Source organism: Anarhichas minor, unplaced genomic scaffold (assembly GCF_050575085.1).
Source record: "Anarhichas minor isolate MPS153535 unplaced genomic scaffold, ASM5057508v1 ptg000080l, whole genome shotgun sequence".
In the NCBI taxonomy this organism is placed as follows: domain Eukaryota; kingdom Metazoa; phylum Chordata; class Actinopteri; order Perciformes; family Anarhichadidae; genus Anarhichas; species Anarhichas minor.
Window position 1 is genome coordinate 3,172,576 of NW_027466526.1, and position 22,162 is coordinate 3,194,737.

A 22,162-nucleotide genomic window follows, 5' to 3' on the forward strand; every position below is an offset into this window, starting at 1 on the left:
TTTCATACTGCCACAACAAAATGACTGCTAGAGGAAAACAGGAAATTCATATAGATCTCTATAGACAATCTGATGTTCTAAGAAAGGACCCACAGTGTTGGATGCTATTAGATAGTCTTGAGTAGTAGTTCTATGATTATTATATATTATTTTTGTTTCAGACATATTTTTAAGTGTCCCCCTTCTCTTTTAAATTCGTTTTTTTGAACAAAGTCCTTGATCTAAAGTCGATGTTACTCTACAGGAGCAGTGTGGTGAGTTATCCAGAGTGCACTTGGAGCGGCTGTATGTCTTTGCCCTAATGTGGAGCACTGGAGCCCTACTTGAACTGGATGACCGGAGGAAGATGGAGATCTGGCTCAGAGGGAATGACAGTATCTGTCTAAACTTGCCAGACATCCCTCTTGATAGTGACGACACCATGTTTGACTACCATGTCACAGCAGATGGTATGCACGCTTTGATAAACAGATGTTATCACCTGTAGATTAGATGCCAGGAAGTACCGAAGCTGCTCCTTGACAAGCAGAAACATTATGCCTCATGTTGCACAAAATTTCGCAGCAGGTGTACGTTTATCAAATAGCACAATGAAATATTAAAATATGTTTGCAACTTGAAGACAGCTTGGAAGTTTATTAGTCATATTTCGTGCTCATGCATATCTTTTTAATGCATGCACATTTATTCTTCTTCAAGGTCAATGGGTCCACTGGAGCGCCAGAGTGGAGGAGTATGTGTATCCATCTGAATTCACCCCACAGTACAGCTCCATCTTGGTGCCCAATGTGGACAATGTCAGAACAGATTTCCTAATTCAGACCATCGCTAAGCAGGGCAAGGTGAGGTTTGTTAAAAATAAACTTAAGTAGTGTACTGGTATATCTGTATACTGCCAGTCAAAAATGGAACGCTGCATTCATTAGGACTCGTTATAAGTTTGAAGGTGCTGCTTGATGTGTAACAGTGACTGAAAGCTTGAATTATGTTTCAATTGACACATGAGCTAAAAAGGAGCTGTAAACCGGAACATTTAGTACATGTCCAACTTCACAGAGAATTCATGTCTTATGTTAAGGGTTTTAGGGATTGTGGCGCCCATTTTATCTCTTCTCTATTCAGTGTGTAATGCTTGGTTTAGTCCTGGATACAGCTGTGTAGACACACATGCACACACAGATCAATAACATGGCAGCATGGCCAGATGCCGCACAGATCAATTTAAAAAAGGCCATATTGACATATTTTGGTCGATTCTTTGCTTTATTGCATTATTATGCTGGTGCTCAGTCCAATTTGGAGATCAGGACACAACAAATATAGTTTCGGTGAACAGTTTACATCGCTCTACAGAATAATTACCTGCCATTTGAGGTTGCAATTTAGTCAGGTTGACATATCAAATTTCATGGAACTTGCATTATATGTGCCTATAGAGATTTTTCATACATTAAACTTATCCTGACAAAAAATATCCACTTTCCTAGGCTGTTTTGCTGATTGGAGAACAAGGAACAGCAAAGACTGTCATCATCAATGGCTACATGTCAAAGTATGATCCTGAGACCCACATGGGGAAGAGTCTCAACTTCTCTTCTGCCACCACACCACTCATGTTCCAGGTAAAGCAGAACTGTCCGTTTACTTTCCTTTTAATTAGTTTAGGTTTTACCACATGCTGTCTCCTTCTGTGCAGTTGTATCTGAAGATGGCTGCTCTACATCTGTGTTAACTTGTTATGGATTATCATGGCCTTGTGAAGTAACATTGATTGGTGTGATAATGTGCAGGCTGGAGGAAGCACCACTGTCTTTTTCATGTACATGGCTAAACTGCACATTGATCGAGCTGTTACTATGGTTTATGTCTGAGTGGAACTTAAAAGATCTTTGCTTTTTGCTCTCTTTTTCGTTGCCATATGTGTTGTCTTTATATTTTTCTTTGCTCCCTATGTTTCATTTTTAGAGGACAGTAGAGAGCTATGTGGATAAAAGGATGGGGACCACTTATGGACCTCCTGCTGGGAAGAAAATGTCAATTTTTATAGATGATATCAACATGCCTGTCATCAACGAATGGGGAGACCAGGTTAGGGATAATTTTTAACATCAATTAATTGGAAAAACTGAAAATATCATTTTACTATCTACCTCAATTAATGGTACATTTCCATGTATGTCCTTTGTTTTGTAATCCCATAAACAATAATTTCATTTCAAGTCATTTTGATTGATTAGATTTGACCATTTAGTCTTGCACATTTCAGTGACCTAATGTAATGATCCAATTAAATAAACTGATGATGACAACAAATAAAAAGGCTAACATAAACTAATAACAAATAAACCTCTTGATTTAAACTGGCTTTTTTGCCCTCCATCATAGGTGACTAATGAGATTGTCAGGCAGCTGATGGAGCAAAACGGGTTCTTCAATCTGGAGAAACCCGGAGAGTTCACCAATATTGTGGACGTTCAGTTTCTAGCAGCTATGATCCATCCAGGAGGAGGCCGTAATGACATCCCACAGAGACTGAAAAGGCAGTTCTCTATCTTTAACTGTACGCTGCCCTCCAATGCTTCCATTGACAAGATATTTGGTGAGTGAAAAGAATGCAGTGGAGTCATTATTGATGTATGTATTGAATCAAAACATTTGATTAATGTTAAAGAATGTGTTAGCAAAACTGATGAGGATGAAACTCCAGTGCAAAGTTACTACAATACTACTAATGCTGAATTTACTAAAAATGTACAAAATGTCATGACCCATAGAGAATGTACTGTGTCCTGTCCTGTCCTTTTTGATTAAATGATACGCTATGGTCACTTTCCCACCTTCAACTAACCCATCATCGACCCTATTATACAGGTGTGATTGGCGTAGGCCACTTCTGTGCACGTCGCGGTTTTGTCGATGAGGTCCGAAGCACCGCACTTCGTTTGGTGTCTCTGACTCGCCGTCTCTGGCAGTTGACCAAGGTCAAGATGCTTCCAACTCCTGCCAAGTTCCACTACATCTTCAACCTTAGGGATCTGTCCAGGATCTGGCAAGGCATGCTCAATACCAACGCTGAGGTGGTCAACTCTGTCCAGGTCGGAGCTTTTTTGATTAACCTGAATTTCTAAAATGTCACATATTTAAGAAACATGGCTGGGTTTCTACTGGTTTCTACTGTTTTGTTTTACCATTCATACACTGTTTTCACAAGAATGCATCTATATGACAAATAATGCAGACAGAAAAATGATTGCTAAAGTATCTAAAAATAATCAAATCAAAAGTTTAACGGACAATAAGCCTACTATAAATAATACTAACAAGTTTTTCACTGCACCATCAATCAAAACGCAAAAAAGTAGTGCTGCAGTGCTGTCACATTATTTCTCCCAGTAGTCTGGTTTCTCGTAAACAGAGCATAGAGTGAAGTTACGTAGTGTAATGTGCTGCAGACTACCGTATAATAGACTAGAGTAGTGCAGAGACCCTGACAGAGAATGATCAAACTATTACCTATGTGGTGCTAATACATGACTACATATTTACAGTATTGCAGAGAGACAGAAGTGTTTATTGGTTGGGAAGCATAGAAAATTCTTGCATTGCAAGCTCAAATCTTGCTGAGGTGACCAATTCCCTGTTTGTTCGTGGCCTCACTGAATAATAGATACAATGAAATATATCTTCTACTGTAGGCTACCAAGAGGCTAGGCAAACATGCTCAGCATCCCTGCTGAGGCTATAAACTTAACTCAGAAGACTCAGAGTACAATAAACTAAACCACTCGAACAGAATACAAGATTATTGGATATTAATAAGTGTAACATTCCCAGGGTTTTATTTCATAACAAGGTTGCTGTATGTGCAGAATTCCTACAATTAGTACATCTAATCAATTTCTATATTTCCTCCCAATCAATGCTATTTGTCATATTAGCCATAGTATCTGTACCTTTTGTATGCAATGGAGCTGAATTAGCTAATTCAGTAGCTGTCCTGCTGGTCTGACAGATAGAAGAGAGACTTTCCCCAACAAAAGCATTTAACTTTACTAACTTGAACGAGAGCAATAACACAAAAACATCATTTCCAGGTGCTGCTGGCATTGTGGAGGCACGAGTGCAGCCGTGTGATAGCTGACAGATTTACCATGCCTGAGGATGTAGAGTGGTTTGACCGGGCTTTGGCAAAGCTGGTAGAGGAGGAGCTTGTTGAGCACAAGAACATCGTGGATTATGAACTGGACAGATACTTTGTCGACTTTCTACGAGACGCACCTGACGCTACAGGTACCATCAATCAAAAAGACACAGCATTTTTTACATTTCAGCAGTGTTGTTGTTCTCTCTTAAAAAAACACAGGGATCATTTTAATGTTTAATTCGAATGTCTTCATAGGGGAAGAGTCAGAAGAGTCGGACTTTGATTTGCCCAAGGTGTACGAGCCCGTGGAATCGTTTGAGAGTTTAAAGGAGCGCCTGAACATGTTTCTCAGCCATTACAATGAGAGCATCAGGGGTACTGGCATGGACATGGTCTTCTTTCAGGATGCTATGTTACATCTGGTCAAGGTACTTTGAAGATATTTTATCATTTAGCCACATTGGTGTGTTTTTCTAATGTTGAGAAATGGTAATATTAGCAAGAATAGATATCACAAGCCTTTTACGTTATAGAATAGGACAATAAATACTGTGAAAGGGTAAGTATATATATCATTTCAATTTTATTTAACGTGTGCATGCATAAAACATGCAGTGTTACTACACACAGCCAAATTCAAAACAAACTCAAAGGCTTCCAACACGGCCATCCCATTACATGTCTCTAGCCACCCGGCAGATATTTCTCATTGAATGGTCAAGCTTCTTGCCTTTGAAAGCCCTCAGAAGTGCTCAGACAATCTAAAAGTATCCCAAATATCCTACTAGTTTTGGTCAAGTACAACTTCATTTGTGGAGCCTTTAAACGCTTGCCTGATTCACTTGCACTCACACAAAATCTCCCTCTCTGTCTCCCTTGCTTTTTTTATGGTTTTTCGCACTTGCAGATTGCAACACCCATTACCAATCCTAGTTTTATGTCCATGTTTGGTTTTGTGTGTGTGTAGGTGTCGAGGATAATACGGACACCTGGAGGTAATGCCTTGTTGGTGGGTGTTGGGGGCTCAGGCAAACAGAGCCTGACCAGATTGGCCTCGTTCATTGCTGGATACAAGATCTTCCAGATCACTCTCACACGGTAATGTTCACATACAATAGTCTCATAAGCACACACACACACACATACATCTGCCACATGTATTGTTGTTCATGGCCCATGATCTGTAAAGGATATTGATTCACTTTATCATTTCATACACAATAAATCAATCGTGGATGTTTTCAGACTAAACTTTGCAAACCTAACATGCTTCACCATGTTACCCTGCAGTGCAAGTACCTTGTAACATGCAATGGCATCCATTATATATTCAAATTATGCTGTTGAGTTGGCATGTTGCATGCACAATATCCTTTTGTTTTGAATTAGGTTAAACTCTAAATAGTTTTAGATATGAAATCAAAATCACCGTACTCTATATTATCTTGAATATCCTGTCTCAGTTCTGACATTTGAAAAAGATTCATTATTTTTCATTCATGAGCTGCAATTGGAAAGAATCTGTTGCCGGGACAGGATACGTTCTGCAAGATGAGATTTATTGTGTAATATCTTGCAGTTCTGGCCCCTTGTCAACTGAGACTTCTCTATGAGGCGACATCATTGTCTTTTTAGTGCAGTTGATAAGAAAAACACTCCTTTGCTTTAACTTGCTCTGTCCTACACGTTGTCTGTCTCATTGTTCTGTGTCTCACTCGCTCTCTGGCATATGTTTTCCTCCCTCAGTCCCTGTGTGCATTTATCACCGTCTGCGCTTTTCCTGACAGATTTTAGTGTTTGCTATTAATATGAATGATTAATCTTGACTTCACAGCCCTCTTTCGAGAATACAGGCACCTTTATTTGACGTCTTTGCTTTTATTCTTTTTCTACACACAGACACATGCGTTTTCTATGCACATCCAGTACAGTTATGTCTCTATTTCTCATGGAGACTCAATTTAACTCTCATTCTCTTGAACCTAACTTTTTCATTGCATTCATGTCAACTACCCCATTGAAATAACATCATCCTAACTCTGTTGCTTTTCATTCAGTTTTCACCCTTGTCTTTATGCGATCAATTACACCCATTATTCTTCCACTTTCACACACTTTCTTATTTTCCATCTTTAAGTGGATATCTATTTGATGCATTCTGTTCTTTGCCAGCTCATACAACACAGCCAACCTGATGGATGACCTGAAGCGTTTGTACAGAACAGCTGGCCAACATGGCAAAGGCATCAGCTTCCTCTTTACTGACAACGAAATCAAAGACGAGTCCTTCCTCGAGTACATGAACAACGTCCTGTCTTCTGGAGAGGTCAGGAGCACACACATTGGAAAAAAACACAAAAACACATGTATGTATGTTATAGACGTATATGTAATATGAACATTTAACAAGACATTTAAAAACAGCTTATGAGATTCTCAGAGTTCAATTACTGAAGCTGAGCCCTCAAAGTAAAGGTCCGCTTTGTTTGGTGCTGTACATTAGGATTTAACACAGCAAGTCTGTATTCTTAACTCAACACATAATAATGTATAGATAAACCTATTTTCACTCTTCATATTCACAAAACTAAATATTCCCCAGTGCATGCTTTATACACATACATTCCCATACTGTATTTTATATTTATTATCAGTGTAATTTACCACGGATGTCTAGAGTGGCTGAAAAACAGACAAATTCATTATTAAGACTGCTGCTCAAATGAAAAATATGAATTTATTGTATTCTGATGAATGTACTGGCACACATGTTTTTACAGCAGTTTTGAACACAAACACTTTATTATGACGGAAGCCTACTGTGGGTCCACAAAGCTGCTGCACTGAATCAGATACTTATAATATCTAGTTTGTCCAGCACAAAAGCCTCAATTATATTTTCGTTGTGCTGCTGAAACTGACAGCTGGCATTCACCTTTGAATGAAACCTACTTTCCATGACTGTGATACAACGACAGCACAGCCCTAGAGAAGAGAAAACAATGTTGTCTGTATCTGCTTTATGAGCAGTGCAGTTTATCTCAATTCAATCAAATTAAAAAACAAATTGCATTTTTGCTGTCAATCCGATAGCATTTCAATTATTTTGCCATTGATTTGGATGTAATGAATTGAAGCTGTAACTGACCGAAGAGACAGAATGGCCTTTTCTCTGTATTACTCTCGTCACAGCAGCAATAGGAGGCGGTAGCGTGAAGGCAGGTACATGTGAGCGGAGTGGAGCAGTGAGAATTTCCACTCCTCGCTCATGGGTTTGTTGGTTCCCTCCACTTAAAGCCGCTCCAGGCCACAGCAGTCAATATCGTTCCGCACTCAACTCAGGTTTCATCCTGCTCCACTCAAACCGCTCGCCGCTGAAAGAAGAAAAAGCTGCTTTGCATTTTTGGACTGTTGGGCTGCAATCAGGGCTGTGGCTACCCCTCACATGCTCTGCTTCAAGGTTGAACTTATACATTTCTCTGCTGCGGTCCCAAAATCTTCCATTGTACTGGATCCAGTACTGTGTGTGACTGGGAGAAACACCACACTTTTCTCTGCTCTTTAATTTACTATCCTCTTTTGCTCCCTCTTCTCCTCTTAATCCTACATCTCTCCCCCCACACTCCCCTTTTTTGTGCTGTGCCTTCCTGTTCCCACTCATCCTTTTCCTCTTCCTCTAATTGTGTTTTCCGCTCTGGTTTGCTTCCTGCTCTGTCTCCAACATTTCCCCTTGTTGCTCTCTTCCCCTTTCTCTCTAATTCTACACGTCATTGTTTTCCTCTTCGTCTCCTCCACTTCCTCTGCCCCTCTATCTCCCTTCCTTTTTCTCCTGTTTATTTATGCTCCTTCCCCATCATCCATATTTCCATTACATCTGTTCTTCAGATAGATCTTTCTCCCGCCCATCTTGTGCATTTTATTACATTTTCCAAATTAAAGACTTATCACAGATGCATATGTTTTGCCTATGCAGGTGTACAAAGCAAAGACCATCTACAGGTGTGAGATGGGGAATTATTTTTGTTTTGATTTATCTTTTTAGTCTTACATACATGGAAGGAATGGTCTAAGCAACACAAGTGATGTTTGTTAAATTATAAGAAACATTCACAGTTATTCCTATATAGATTAGTTACATAAGATCAGGAGGGAGCATACTGCTGGGGAGAAAACTATTTTCTTAAAAGGAAATATTTTCCGAAACCCGCACTATGTTGTGCTTTCATTGGTTGATTTGCACCTGTCATTACACATCACCATCCTCTTCCCCTTCTGGTTGTGTACAGGTCCCATCACCTCAGCTGCAATGATGTGCAGCATAGCCATCACATTATGAGATGAGTGGCCAGCACATTAACGGAGAGACATATGTAAAAACTGGAGGATCTAATACATGTGATGTGATGTGCACATTTTCATTATCTGCTAAGCGTGACAATTCCAAGTGTATAGAACTGTTCTTTCTCTCGGTCCTTTCATTCATGCTTAGTATTTTTTTAACATACAACAAAGCCCTGAAACTGAAAAATCCGTTTATCAACATTTTAGCACTACGGGCTATTGTTATCAGCCCTGGGTGGGGAATTGCTTTTTGAGTGATTCCCCCCCCCTCTAACTTTTCTTTTACCTCCTAATATTTACCCAATTTTCCCTCCTTTCGCCTTTTGTTTACTTCTTATTTACTGCTTTCCTCATATTTTCTTCATCATCCCCCTCATTTTCAATCAGCTTGTTGTCTTTTCTAATCCTCCTTTGTTTTCTGTTGCTGTCTCTGCCTCATGAGGATAGCATCCCTATCCGCCCTCTGTTCCACCCCCTTCCCCTGCTCCTCTTCTGCCCTTCCTCTACCTCCCCATCTAAATAACAATACAAGCAGCAGCTGCTTTACCAGCCAGTTAAATAGAAGTGGGGACCAGAGTTTGTGTCTATGTGAAGTTTATGTGCAAGTGAATGGTTTGTGTGTTGTGTCTGTGTCTTTGAACAAAGTTTGTGTTGCAGAAGTTTTGGGATGACTGTGTGTGAGAGACGGTGACAGAGATGAGAACTAAAAAGGAAGCGTGAGCTGTTAGTTTGAGGTTGTTGTTTATGTGCAATTAACCCGTTAGGGACATGGTGCTACTATCCACACAACCACATGCCCCGCCAAGACTCTCTCCTGCTCTCACTCTTCTATGTTACTTGCTCTCTCTCTTGGTAACTTGGGATTTAATGAAAAGGTGCAAAAAGCAAAGTGGGATGCAGTGCCACTATCCCCTACGTCAAACCCGGACAACGTGGGTGTGTTATTCCAGAATGAAGATTTTTTTTTTCATTCCTCAACACCAGGCTAAGGCAGTATGTAGAGGATAAAAAGAATAACAAAGAAAATGTAAGACATGTCCAGAAGTGAATTAAAATCAACTTCCAATGTCAGTTAAAATCTAACTATCTTAAATGAAAATAAATTAGATACACTGCTTTACTGTAAACATGATGAAGGGAAAAGGGTCAGAGGAAATAAAGAGATCCGAACAAATGCCAAAGTTGACAGAAGTTAGAGGGAGAAGTTGGAATGTTAAAGCACTATTTCAAGGTGTTAATTCTGAGGAAATCTTGCCTTCGAATTCATAAGCAATCAATGCCTGAATAATGCTAAACTACAGATGTTTACCTTTTCCTATTACTGTTAATATTTTGGAAGGCTTTTTCTCAGATATGCTTCCTTGAATTTCTGTTTGTCACCAATTGTCTCCATAGGCCTCAAGTACAGATTAATATTTGAAAATCTGGCTAAAAGGTTTTGCATGGGAAATCCTAGATCGGATTAAATAATAATTTGCCATCCTAAAATATAATACCTTTGATAGATTAGAGTGCTGAGAGAATACATTGGAAATTGTGTGGCGATGTATCCCCGTGTTTTGACAATCACAGCATTCAGTCAGTAGTGTGTGTACTTCCTTCAGCAAATAGCCAAACATCGTTCAAAACAATAAAAGTGAGCAAACCGTTTCCCGCCAGTGTCTCTGTCCGCAAAGCAGCAGCCGTATGGCGGCGATGCAGTCAGATGTGTGTGAAGTTCTGTTAGCTGCTATCTGATAGCTAATATCTTAACACGCCTTCCAAAACAATAAAATCAGGCAAACTGTTTTCCCTTACTGTATCCCACTTGATAAAGAATAGTGAGTGAGGAATCAGCAGTCAATCAATGATAGTATCAAACAGGCAATAAAATGTGTTTTAAGAAAGTTTGAGTCAATGAAACCACAAAACCTTATGGTTGCAGCTATAAAGCACCTATAATATTATAGGTTTGGTGCAGCAGTATGCAAGATTAGCCGTGGACGGACAAAGAGATGCACAAACACGCAGGCATGCACTCACACGCACACACACACACACACACACACACACACACACACACACACACACAACCAATCTCATTATCTCTTAAAGATGGATAGATCATGTAATTTGACATTAACGTGTGTGTGTGTGTGTGTGTTTGTTTCTATCCTCAGGTGTCCAATTTGTTCGCTCGTGATGAGATTGACGAGATCCTCAGTGATCTCATTCCTGTTATGAAGCGGGAGTTTCCCAGGCGACCGCCGACCAATGAAAACCTGTATAAGTACTTCATGTCACGTGTCCGACATAATCTCCATGTTGTTCTGTGCTTCTCGCCCGTTGGGGAAAAGTTTCGCAACCGGGCGTTAAAGTTTCCTGCATTGATATCTGGTTGCACCATGGACTGGTTCAGCCGGTGGCCAAAAGATGCTCTTGTTGCAGGTATATGTTATATCGATGTGATCTACTTATCTAATGGTATCATTTGTTTCCCATTAATAATATATCCCTTATCTATTTAGAGTGGCAGCTGATATTTTTCTTAATACTGTAAAATCAGATCACAACACAGTCAGCTTGTTCGATGTGTCCCATGTGCTTTCTATTAACGGAAATTCAGAACACATTAGAATTTTTATAATTGGCTTTGTTAGACAACTTTAGTCCTGCTGCTGGGATTTACTGCTATTATTTCCTCATCCATCATTTGTCTATTTTTAATGTCTTTCATTAATCTTATAGGCGCTGCATCAGAATGTTGCTTAGAAATGCCTTCAACTGATGCATATATAGATCGTAATTTAAAAAAAATTGTACACAGACAAATATCACAAGTCTTAATTCTTTCAAATATTTACAATCCGTTATGCTTATTTTGTCCTGTAAAAACACTATCTTCCAGCATATTTTTCAGTTATTCCCTGATGTTTTCCTTCTCTTTCTGAATTTCCATTCCATATTTTCTTTAGTCAGTCAGAAGAATAAAACGGATGACATAGTCATGCACGTAACCAATAATCCATGATGTCCCATGCATTAACGCTGTCATTCTTGAATGGAAAACAATCAATTTGAATTTGTTATAGCATGTCATAGTATGAAGCAGTAAAGAAACATATTTATATCAACAATTGCCAATCTGGTTTCAATAACCGTTATCCACTCTTCACTCCGCTTAAATCTGCTCTCTCTTATTCTTCCTCCTCAATCTATTTGTCTTTCAGTTTCGGATCACTTCCTGTCAGTCTATGACATTGACTGCTCACCCCAGGTTAAAAGTGAGGTAGTCCAGTGCATGGGTTCTTTCCAGGATGGCGTGGCAGAGAAGTGTGTGGACTACTTCCAGAGGTACAGCATTTTGTTAAACTGCCTCTCCGTCTCCACTAAGGCAGCACTCCACCCTTGAACAAAATGTTAGTCTAGTTATGTTCAACAGTTGGATAATTATAGTTAGTAATAGAAATCCAAATATACACAAAAAAATAAATATATACGTATACATATACTGTATATATATTGCTGTTTGTGGTCAGCCTTAATTTTATAGAATAAAAGTTCTACTAAATGTGGATCTAAGTACAAAACATTGTGCAAATTATTCTCCTGCTTTTTAATACGACATGAAATTAACCTATTGTAATCTAATTTAATTCTAGATACCGACGTTCCACTCACGTCACACCTAAGTCCTACCTGTCCTTCATTCAGGGCTACAAGACCATCTATAAGGAGAAGAGGACTGAAGTCCAGACCCTGGCCAAAAGGTAATCAGATTTACAGGATTAAGTTTGATATTTGTTACTATTGTACTTACAATGTTAACATATACTGTAACACAAGAATACAAGATGGCTTTCGTTCCACCTTAGAATCAATACCTCATATTGCTGCATATTGTCGATGTCTCTTACAATTAGTGAGGGTCGGTCTGTGTAAGCCTCGTCTTTAAAATCATGGTAGATTGATAAAGTTGTTCAATCTTTAATCTGTAGTTGAGTGTTCCTCTTAGTCACGATGAGTGGACAATCATAAGTGGACATCAATATTAGGCATGATAAGTGCATTTCCTGAAAAATAATTGCTCTTCTCACAGGTAGATTTTCAAGGGACAGTGTCACAGATTGAATTTAATCTTTCAATCCGATTCAATAATTATCAACTCCCTCATGGCCCTGAAAGTGATGGATGATCAGTATCCTAATGAATTAAGCCCTTTGATGAATTAAGCTGTCATCAAAGGGGCCAAATCCAGAACATTAGAATTCAGCCTCTAAAAATCTATTGGCAGGTGTTGAAGGGATGTCGTGACATTTTGAACTTTGGTCAGACCAAGGATGAAAGCTGTTTTCCTGTTAAAGAATGTACAAGTATTTCCACCACCTGGTGCCCAGTGGATCAACAATTCTGTCAGAATGTCATGCAGTTAGTTCATCTTGAAAGTTTGTGGGTATTTAAAACAAACAGGATCTCAGGTGTAGGATAGATAGCAAGGTCCAAGATATATGCTGGAATTGCATGTGGCTGACCTGAATATGTTTAATACTTCACCTTTTTAGGATGAACACTGGTCTCAAGAAGCTGAAGGAGGCATCAGAGTCTGTAGCAGCACTAAGCAAAGAGCTGGAGGTGAAAGAAAAGGAGCTACAGGTTGCCAATGACAAGGCTGATATGGTAGGTTTCAGCCAGGAGAGGGTTTTTCTTTGTATTTATGTGCTTCAGAAAAATGAAGGAATAAGTAGATGGCTACATTTTTCACGAATAAAGTTTCACTGATTTTTGTTTAGTTGATATTGAAGGACTGATAAAGGTTGAGATTGTATTGACTCACGGCCTTGTTTGTTTCTTGTACATACACCCAGGTATTGAAGGAGGTGACAGTAAAAGCCCAGGCAGCAGAGCGAGTGAAGGTGGAGGTGCAGAAAGTGAAGGACAAGGCCCAGGCCATTGTAGACAGCATCTCAGCTGACAAGGCCATCGCTGAGGAGAAACTTGAAGCTGCCCGTCCAGCGCTTCAGGAAGCAGAGGCTGCACTAAAGGTATGGGGACTTAAGAGCAAGGAGAAACCTGGGAACCATATAATCAATATTTCTATCTCCCTCAGGTGGACATATTTGGGATTTCCAAACTTGATTTATAAGTAAAAACATGAATTAGAAAATGATGAACCGCCCACACAAAGTATTTATACCAGTTATATCTTCTCAACTCTGTAAATGCACGGATGCATCTTTGTCTTGCCTCCAGCTGCTCCAGAATGCTGCTATTAACAAGAGTGTTACTGTTAACTATTAAAACACTGTTACCTCAGTTGCTTTTAGAGATTCATTTAAAATACCACCGTCTACAAAGCACTGCATGAGCTCCTATCCCAATACTGTACAACTTTACACCCAGAGGTTTTTTAGTAGCTGCACCAAATTTGTGATGCTCTCTACATTTTAATAATTGATTATCCAAGTCTATTAATATTTGTAATAATCAACTTAAAACACATGTTAAGTCACTGCCTTTTAGCTTTATTTGATTTCTTGTCTTGACTGCATGCATGCTGGTGGGAGTATGACTTTTTGTGCATCTTTTCCTGGTTTTTTATTCTCTGTCCATCATATATTTTATCATTGCCCATTACTTTCATGTAAAAGACTTCAGATTAGCTGTGATTAAAGTTGACTTGACTTGTGACAGATGCATGATCCACAAAATACAAAATGTTTTCAATAATCAAGGACTCCTTTATGTGGGGGGGGGGGGACTATAACTGGATCGAAGCATTACATTACGTTAGTCATTTAGCAGACGCTTTTATCCAAAGCGACTTACAATAAGTGTATTCAACATAGGTATTCAAGAGAACTACTCACCAGAAGTCATAAGTGCATCTCCTTTTTTAAACAAGCATCTAAGAGCATAAACCAGAGCCAACGTACAGTGCAGAAACAAACTAATACGAATACAATAAGTGCAACAAACTAGTATGAATACAATAAGTGCTAAGTGGAAGGCTCAGGGTAGTACTTCTTGAAGAGGTGAGTTTTCAGCCTGCGCCGAAAGATGGGCAGCGACTCTGCTGTCCTGACATCAGTGGGGAGTTCATTCCACCACTGTGGGGCCAGGACAGAAGCGTCATGTCTCCACAGGGAAATTTCATGAATCAAAAGAGATACAAGTTTCTATTAGCACATGCTCTGTAATTTTTCCTTTGAGCCTAATCATCAAGATAATTAACACATTTTTAAAATATGTATTTTAGTTAAAAAAATGAAATGTCCAGAGTATTGATATGTTCCTATGAACAATATGAATACATTTGTTTGGTTTTATTGGTTTCATGTTCCTTACCCAATTTCATTCCAGCCTACTGTATCATACATGCTGCTCATGACATCCTCTGCTGCCCCTGTATATTGCTTTTCCAAGCATAAGTTTGCCCTAAAAGATTTTTAGAAACCTAAAGGTTTAGAAACTGTCAGTAAACTGTGTGGTGGAGCCGTTTATTGTGCCCCTCTGTGTGACTTAATGTCTCCCTTAACAATATTCTTCTTTCTCTCACGTTGTGTTGCTTCAGGGTATCACTTGAAGCACACTGTGACTTGCTGTATGTAGCCACATGCAGGTTTTCCCTACAGCCTTCCCACCCTGTTTGTGTATACGTGCGTAAGAGCAGGTGTTTCTAAAGTTAGCATGATGCTCTGGGGGCTGGAGCTGCATTGTAATTAAAGCTGTCCTCCTGGGTAGATGGTAGCATACAGATCTCCTATGAGAGGGCAAAATAATCTTGCTGGTGCGGATGCAAACCTTTTTCCAAGCAGGCAATCCTTAAGCATTCTGTCTTTGCCTCATTCGAGAGGCTTCTTCACATTGAGGCATTTAATAACAGGGCAATTTTAATAAGCGTTATTCATTTCATAATTAATAACGAGGACTGCCCTGGGATCAGGGACCAATAACCAAACCGTTACGGTCTCAAAAAGGAGTGTTGTGAGTGTGAGTGGCTTCGTCACGTGAGACTTCCTGATGACAATAAGATAATATGATATGAATGATTACAAAAATATGATATGAATGATAACAATGGAGGATGTGGTTTCAACGTCTGTGATAACACAAGGACGTGGAGCAAAGCTGAGTTATGCTACCACGCTATCTGTGCTAATGAGGTGTGTGTGGACACACATGGGAGCGTGTACGGGTGTGTGTGTGTGTGTGTAGGTGTGGGTTAGTAAAGTAGAAAGGAAAGCGCTGAAAGCAAAGAGAATCCTAACTGCCGCATAAAGACATAACAGCTGTTCATTTATTGCTCAGATACAGACCCAGCAGATAAACTCTTGTTCCTTGGTCGTGGCACTGCTCCTTTAACTGATAAAATGCTGCTCACTGGCTTTACATGTGGTAGTAGAAACTAACCATAGCAGGGGCCATCGATGTGGGACGGCACAATAAATGTAACATGTTGAACACAGACACAAGCAGCAAGCACAATAATTAAAGTAGTCTCCACACAGCATTAAACAGGACTCTGCAGCCATTTAAATTCACAACAAACAGTAAAGCTGACAGTAAAAACACTATCATTAACCTATCCCTGCCCAGACAAGAGCCTGTTTTAGTCCGTTGGTGTGTCTGGCAGAGTTGCTTCAAGCTCAGACAGTAAGAGGGCCCTTGTTACACTTGTCGGCGGGTTAACGGCAGCTGATCCTCAGCAGCGGGGGAAACAACGAGTGGACTCAATTAAAAGAGCACGTTGTGGAAGTTATTCTTCTTTTTCTTGAAGAACAGTGATCCGCGTGATCCTTCTGCAGGCAGGGTGAGACCACTGCAGCTCAGCCTGTCTCGATAGATTCAGGAATAACATGGTTTCATTTGGATTGCTTTCATTGTATTCTTTTGATATATGACATAACAAATATTAAAAGATTATCCATTTATTGATTGTATGGAACAGTTATCATATTAACACACTGTAGGCCCAGCTTTGACTTGTCTAAAGAACCAGATAAAATATATCGTTAGAATAGTCATGCTATGACATTAGTTATATGAGCTTGGAGAGATCAGTGCTGTTGCATGACACAGTATTAAATACTTTACTTTCATGTTAAAATACTGTGACTAGGTTGCAAGGAGAAAAACAAGTGAGTGATCCAAAGGGTGACATTATTTTGTAATTACTGTACTTAATACAGAATGCCAAGTAAAACAAAATATATATATATATTGTTTATGAAAAATTGTGTCTGCTGGCTGGTGGGAGATTCACACCACGCTTGGGCTGATAGAGTGGAAATGGAGCAGGGAAGTGAGAGCAGAAACAAGGAAAGTGCAAGAAGGAGAAGAGATGAGACGAGCGGGCAGGGGGCCTGATGAAGCAGCCAAACAACTCCCACTGGAGCATTTGCTTTACTCTCCTGCTGCCTCTCATTTAAATCACTCCCTTGAAGTAATTCTCTGCAGAACTGTTGGAGTTTCTACTTACAGTTTTCAATATGTCTCTCATTGTCAAGTTGTATTTTCTCTGTACACTCCCTCTGTTTTATATTCTCAACCTGCAGCATTATGTGCAATTCCCTATACACGTACTGTCAAAGAAAGATAAAGTACTTTATCCTTTGCTCTCATCTCCGTCAACTGTCTCACCTTATAGAGTATCCTGTATACATCCAATATGTTCCCCACTAAAATCCCCTATATGTCTTTTTTTCTGTACCCACTCAGACAATCAAGCCATCAGACATTGCCACTGTACGAACACTTGGTCGCCCCCCCCACCTCATCATGCGGATCATGGACTGCGTGCTGCTGCTCTTCCAGAGGCGGGTCAACACAGTGAAGATGGACCCGGAGAAGAACTGCAACACGCCGTCCTGGCAGGAGTCTCTAAAACTCATGACAGCTGGAAACTTCCTGGGCAGCCTGCAGGTACAACCGCTCATATCAGATTCATACAGATTGAAGTAAGGTGCAGATGCTGCAGAAGGCCTGCTCACGTATGAGATGAGATATTCTGCGTAGCCTACAGAATTATTAATGTTCAACGTGAATAAAGGCACATTGTACATGCATTACTGAAGGACTAGACCCAGCTCAAAGGAACATAGAAAGGGGTTTTCCTGCTCTTCCACAAAAATGGATTTTAAGTTTTAAGTCAGAAAATATACAAAGACAAAGTTTAACATGTTTCTATTCCTTGCACTGTGTTGATTGTTGTTTGTTATGCACCACCCGCCATGACAAATTCCTTGTATGTGCAACATACATTGGCAATAAATGGTTTCTGATTTAATGTTGGTGGAAGTTTATCAAAACAAATGCAGCACAAATCTGTTGTCGAAGCTTCAATAACATCCTAGTGTACAACTTTCTTAGATTTACTTGTTCCACTTTTACTCCTCTCTCATTGTTACATTTTGATGTGTACTCATCTCTCTCACTGCCTTTTCGGTTTTTTCCATCTCATCTTTCTCGTCACTCAACTACACCATGTCTTTTATCTTACCCGATGCACCTCTGTTATCTTTTTGCACAATCCTTTTTTCTCTTCTGTGTTGTGCGCTTCTTCGATTTGCCCTCATTCTGCTTTTGAGCTTCCCTGCCTTGTCTTTTTCCTTTTTTGTCTCTGTCTCCCATCCATCTTTGCTTTTCTCCTTTCATTTCCTCTTCAACTTTCACCACCTCCTTTGCTTCCTGCCTTTACCCAATCATCACAGTTCCATTTATAATGTTTCTCCTTTTTCCCCTATAGTGTATAGGATATAGTTTCTCTGTTTTTAAGTATCAAAGGCTCTTATTACAGTACTTTTTTATGAGTTGGTTGTTTGGTTAATGTTTGTATTCTGTGCGTACCGACAATAAATAAGTCTCTCCCCCCCACCACCACCACCTCTCTTTCCCCCTGCCTTGCAGCAATTCCCCAAAGACTCCATTAATGAGGAAATGGTGGAGCTGCTGCTGCCCTATTTTGACATGCACGACTACAACATTGAAACCGCCAAGAGGGTGTGTGGCAATGTGGCCGGCCTTGCATCCTGGACAAAAGCTATGGCCTCCTTCTTCTCCATCAACAAGGAGGTCTTACCCTTGAAGGTAAAGACAGTACAGCCTAATAGATCCTTCACAGTGGTTCCTTGGTGCAGCAGAAAGGTGAAACAGTACTTTTGTTTGTAGACAGTACTGTACGTGACACTAAAGATAATACATCAAGGCAAGTTCAATTGAAATGAAGTCTTAAAACATACACGTCATCCTCTTAAATTTCTAATTGCAAACACACGTTATGATGCACCCGTCATTATCACCCCAACAAACATAACAGCAGTGCGCTCACACTTGTGCAGAAACTCCCTGCGAAATGTCCACGGTCTTACACTCTGATGAATAAGGAACTCTGACAGTGAAGGAGAATGGTTGTTTTTTTTCTGCAGGAAAGCCCCAGGCTACAAAAGACAGCACAGACTGTCTCTAATATGAAAAGGATTTATTCATATTCCCACATTTTGGCAGCAGCAACAATTTGCTGATGGTGTAGGCAATAGAAGTACCCCACACATTTCAGACTGACAGAGAGGGATTTGGGCTTCTGTCTATATAAAAACGATAAAAAATTGGGTGCATTTTAAGTCAAGTTCCCAGGGCCTATTTGAATGTAATCATGTTAGTACAAACCCAGAAGTGGATCTCCCCAGGCAGACAGCTTGGTCTTGAGAGTCATTGTTCCAGAGTCACCAAGTAAAGTCCTGAGCGATATAAAGATCAAATCCGAAAGCACATATTAATTACCCTATAGGGAGATATGCAGCAGGAGTCTGGTTGATGTGTGTGAGTGAAAACATCAGCCGAGTGATTTTAAGATCAATGTTATTTATTTTGAATTAATACTTGTCAGTTTTTTTGTATGTTCAATTGAACGTATTATTTGTAAATCTGGTTCTCGTATCAGCAAATTAGTGATTTTATTTAAATGAATGGACTTTGAAAACTCATCTGCTTTTTTACAACTAAATGAAAAGTGATATTCTGATTTCATCTACAGTAACGGCTGTGTTTACATCCAAGTGGCTGACTCTTTTTATATTCAAGCTGCATAAGTTAATTAACTATTTATTTATTTTCAAAGGATCTATTAATTTCACACACACACACAGCAGAAGGGAGCAAGGCAGAATACTCTGTACACAAAATCCTTGATTAATAAGCCAGGGCACCCCGCGCACATACACATGCCTGCTCTCTGAACGCTGTGATTTAATGCAAATGTCCCAAATCCTTTAGCTAGTTTGTCTTCCTGCCAGTGCAGTCTGTGGATGTCCGATGCATAACGAGCATTTAAAAAGCTCACAGAATGCGGTTATACTTTTGGATTGTGTTTACTAAAACTAAACGGATGAACACCTCTGCTTTCCCCTCTGTTACTCTTGTTCTTTTGTACCTGATTTTCTTCCCCCCTTGTTACCAGGTCTCATTTTCCTACTTATTCTGCCCTACATTCCCTTCTCTCCATCTTGTCTGCACCTTTATGTCTCTGCTCACCTCAGGTTTCATTTTTCAAATCCCTATCTCACCTCCGTCTTTCCCTTATCCCCTCCCTCACTGTCTTTTTCTCTTATTCTCTACAACCTCCATGAGAACTCCCTGCCTCTCCTCTTTGATCCTGATCTTTTGCTTCGACATCAAACACTGTCTGGCAAATTGATTTTCTGGCTTCCAGCTCAGGGGTGGCTTTCCTTTAAGCTGACTGGTAGACAGATACAGCTGGACAGACAGACAGACAGACCACTTGTAAAATCTCACTGAAATACTTGAGCCACAAAATGTCCAAACCATTTTTTTTAATCCCTTTTAGTTTGTTTCATGCAAACACTGGTCCTTTGCTCTCCAAATAGGAGAAACTTTAATTTCTTCCAATAAAACACACACTCCTACCTCCTTAGCTCTCTGGTTTGTCTTCTCTTTTGCCTAAGGTCTGCCTCTCTCTCTCTCTCTCTCTCTCTCTCTCTCATTTTTTAAGCCCTCTCTGACCCCTGAAGGCATTTAATGTGCAAAAGAAACATCACAGATTCCTCTTTCTCTCCATCTTTGTTTGTTAGGCTAACTTGGTGGTGCAGCAGAATCTTCTGACCATAGCGAATGTGGACCTTGAGAAGGCTCAGGCTGAGCTTGATGCCAAGCAGGCAGAGCTGGATGTGGTACAGGCGGAGTATGAGAAGGCCATGATGGAGAAACAGGTCAATAGCTTTACTTACTTCCAAAGAAAACACACATCATTCGGTTTGCAAAGCAAAAATAGGAGCAGTGTGCGCTGAAAAGACCTCTGAAACAACAATCTTGTGATATAAAGCAGAAATGAGATGAATGCTTTAAAGTGTGCCGACTCTTCGATAGCTGGAACTTTTTGCCATTATTTTTTATTTGAAAAATGTGACAAATACTTGAAGCATGAGCTACAAACGGCTGACATATTTATGACTTTCTCTTTTAAGACTAATTAACCAGAACATCAGATAACATACAATTGGACATCTAGTGTTAGTCTATTCCACTAAAGCCCGTCATATAACGGGGAATTAAAATATCAATCCTGCTTAGAAGAGTTTTAATAACGCATGACATTGCACTACTTAGACAATGAGATCACCAGTTTGGAGCCTGGCTTTCTGAATTTGCTGTTGCTTATCATTGTTTGAATTCACATAGCTGACACAGCTGTCTTTGTGCCTTATTGTTTCATAAATAATTTCCTGGAACAATGAGATTTCATACTTTATTCAGCTCACTCGTGTCCTTTTACAGCAACTGTACATATTTCATGTACAGTATATTTTATGCATAAAAACAAGCTAAAACATTTTGTCAATGAATGAAAAAATACATATAACGTGAAAATTGAAATACGTGGGATGGCCTTGCTTAACTACTACTGATACTCCTACTATTAGCTACTATTACTAGGGTGCGTTTCTTGAAAGTAGGGAAGAAAATTTTCACAGAGCTTTAACTTCCTATTGATGTTTTAACATCATAATTATAATACAGTATATTCCAGCTATTTTTCAAATGAGCTGCCTCTTCCAGTAAACTGGAATCACAGAGATGGACTGTCTATCAAAGCACAGCCTGGGAACACCTTCAACAAAAACAGAAAATGATTCAACCTGAGTTATGGAAGTGTCACTTTTTAGATTAATGTACATCACTCCAGTGGTACACTGTTGATTGTGTGTGCAGGTTTATGATTCCGTCTGCTGCGTGTGGTTTTCATCATCCGCACTCTCTGTTCTGTGATGAACAACCGCATGTAAATGGAACAGTTTGTGCATCAACACTCGCTGATTAGGAAATCTGGACAGCCCAAGTTGACTCTTTTTATAATTTTGTGATTAAGACGCAGAGCTTTTCATCTCCAGGGGCCAAAAGCGAGATTGAAGGGCTCGCTGCAGAAGCCTAGAGCAGAGGAAACGAACATTATTGCTTTTTCGCAAACAACCTTTTAATTGCCTGTGAGCAGCTGAATAAAAGATAAATGGCTTAAAGGTGCTGCTGTTTATCTCTTACTATGTCTCTAAAAAGGACTGTCCAAATTAGGACAGTCAGACTGCTCCCTATATACAGGGATGGGTCAAATGCAGAGACAAATTCCCCCCTTAAAGGGATATAATACATTTTAAAAAATGAATTAATTAATTTAAAAAAAAATGCTGA

General features: G+C 39.7%; 1 protein-coding gene across 2 annotated transcripts in view; it reads left to right on the plus strand.

Annotated features, from left to right (window-relative positions):
- The window catches only part of dnah5 (dynein, axonemal, heavy chain 5), an 82,981-nt gene that overhangs the window by 34,925 nt on the left and 25,894 nt on the right, over positions 1 to 22,162 (plus strand). For both annotated transcript variants that reach the window (XM_076081385.1, XM_076081386.1), the window contains 18 exons: positions 245 to 449; positions 700 to 842; positions 1,488 to 1,622; positions 1,966 to 2,088; positions 2,386 to 2,599; positions 2,872 to 3,095; positions 4,095 to 4,290; positions 4,400 to 4,572; positions 5,112 to 5,242; positions 6,317 to 6,470; positions 10,645 to 10,912; positions 11,695 to 11,818; positions 12,127 to 12,234; positions 13,027 to 13,141; positions 13,330 to 13,506; positions 17,183 to 17,386; positions 18,371 to 18,550; positions 20,551 to 20,688. In XM_076081385.1, the coding sequence (XP_075937500.1) occupies positions 245 to 449; positions 700 to 842; positions 1,488 to 1,622; positions 1,966 to 2,088; positions 2,386 to 2,599; positions 2,872 to 3,095; positions 4,095 to 4,290; positions 4,400 to 4,572; positions 5,112 to 5,242; positions 6,317 to 6,470; positions 10,645 to 10,912; positions 11,695 to 11,818; positions 12,127 to 12,234; positions 13,027 to 13,141; positions 13,330 to 13,506; positions 17,183 to 17,386; positions 18,371 to 18,550; positions 20,551 to 20,688 (3,012 nt within the window). The remainder of the gene's footprint in view (positions 1 to 244; positions 450 to 699; positions 843 to 1,487; positions 1,623 to 1,965; positions 2,089 to 2,385; positions 2,600 to 2,871; positions 3,096 to 4,094; positions 4,291 to 4,399; positions 4,573 to 5,111; positions 5,243 to 6,316; positions 6,471 to 10,644; positions 10,913 to 11,694; positions 11,819 to 12,126; positions 12,235 to 13,026; positions 13,142 to 13,329; positions 13,507 to 17,182; positions 17,387 to 18,370; positions 18,551 to 20,550; positions 20,689 to 22,162) is intronic.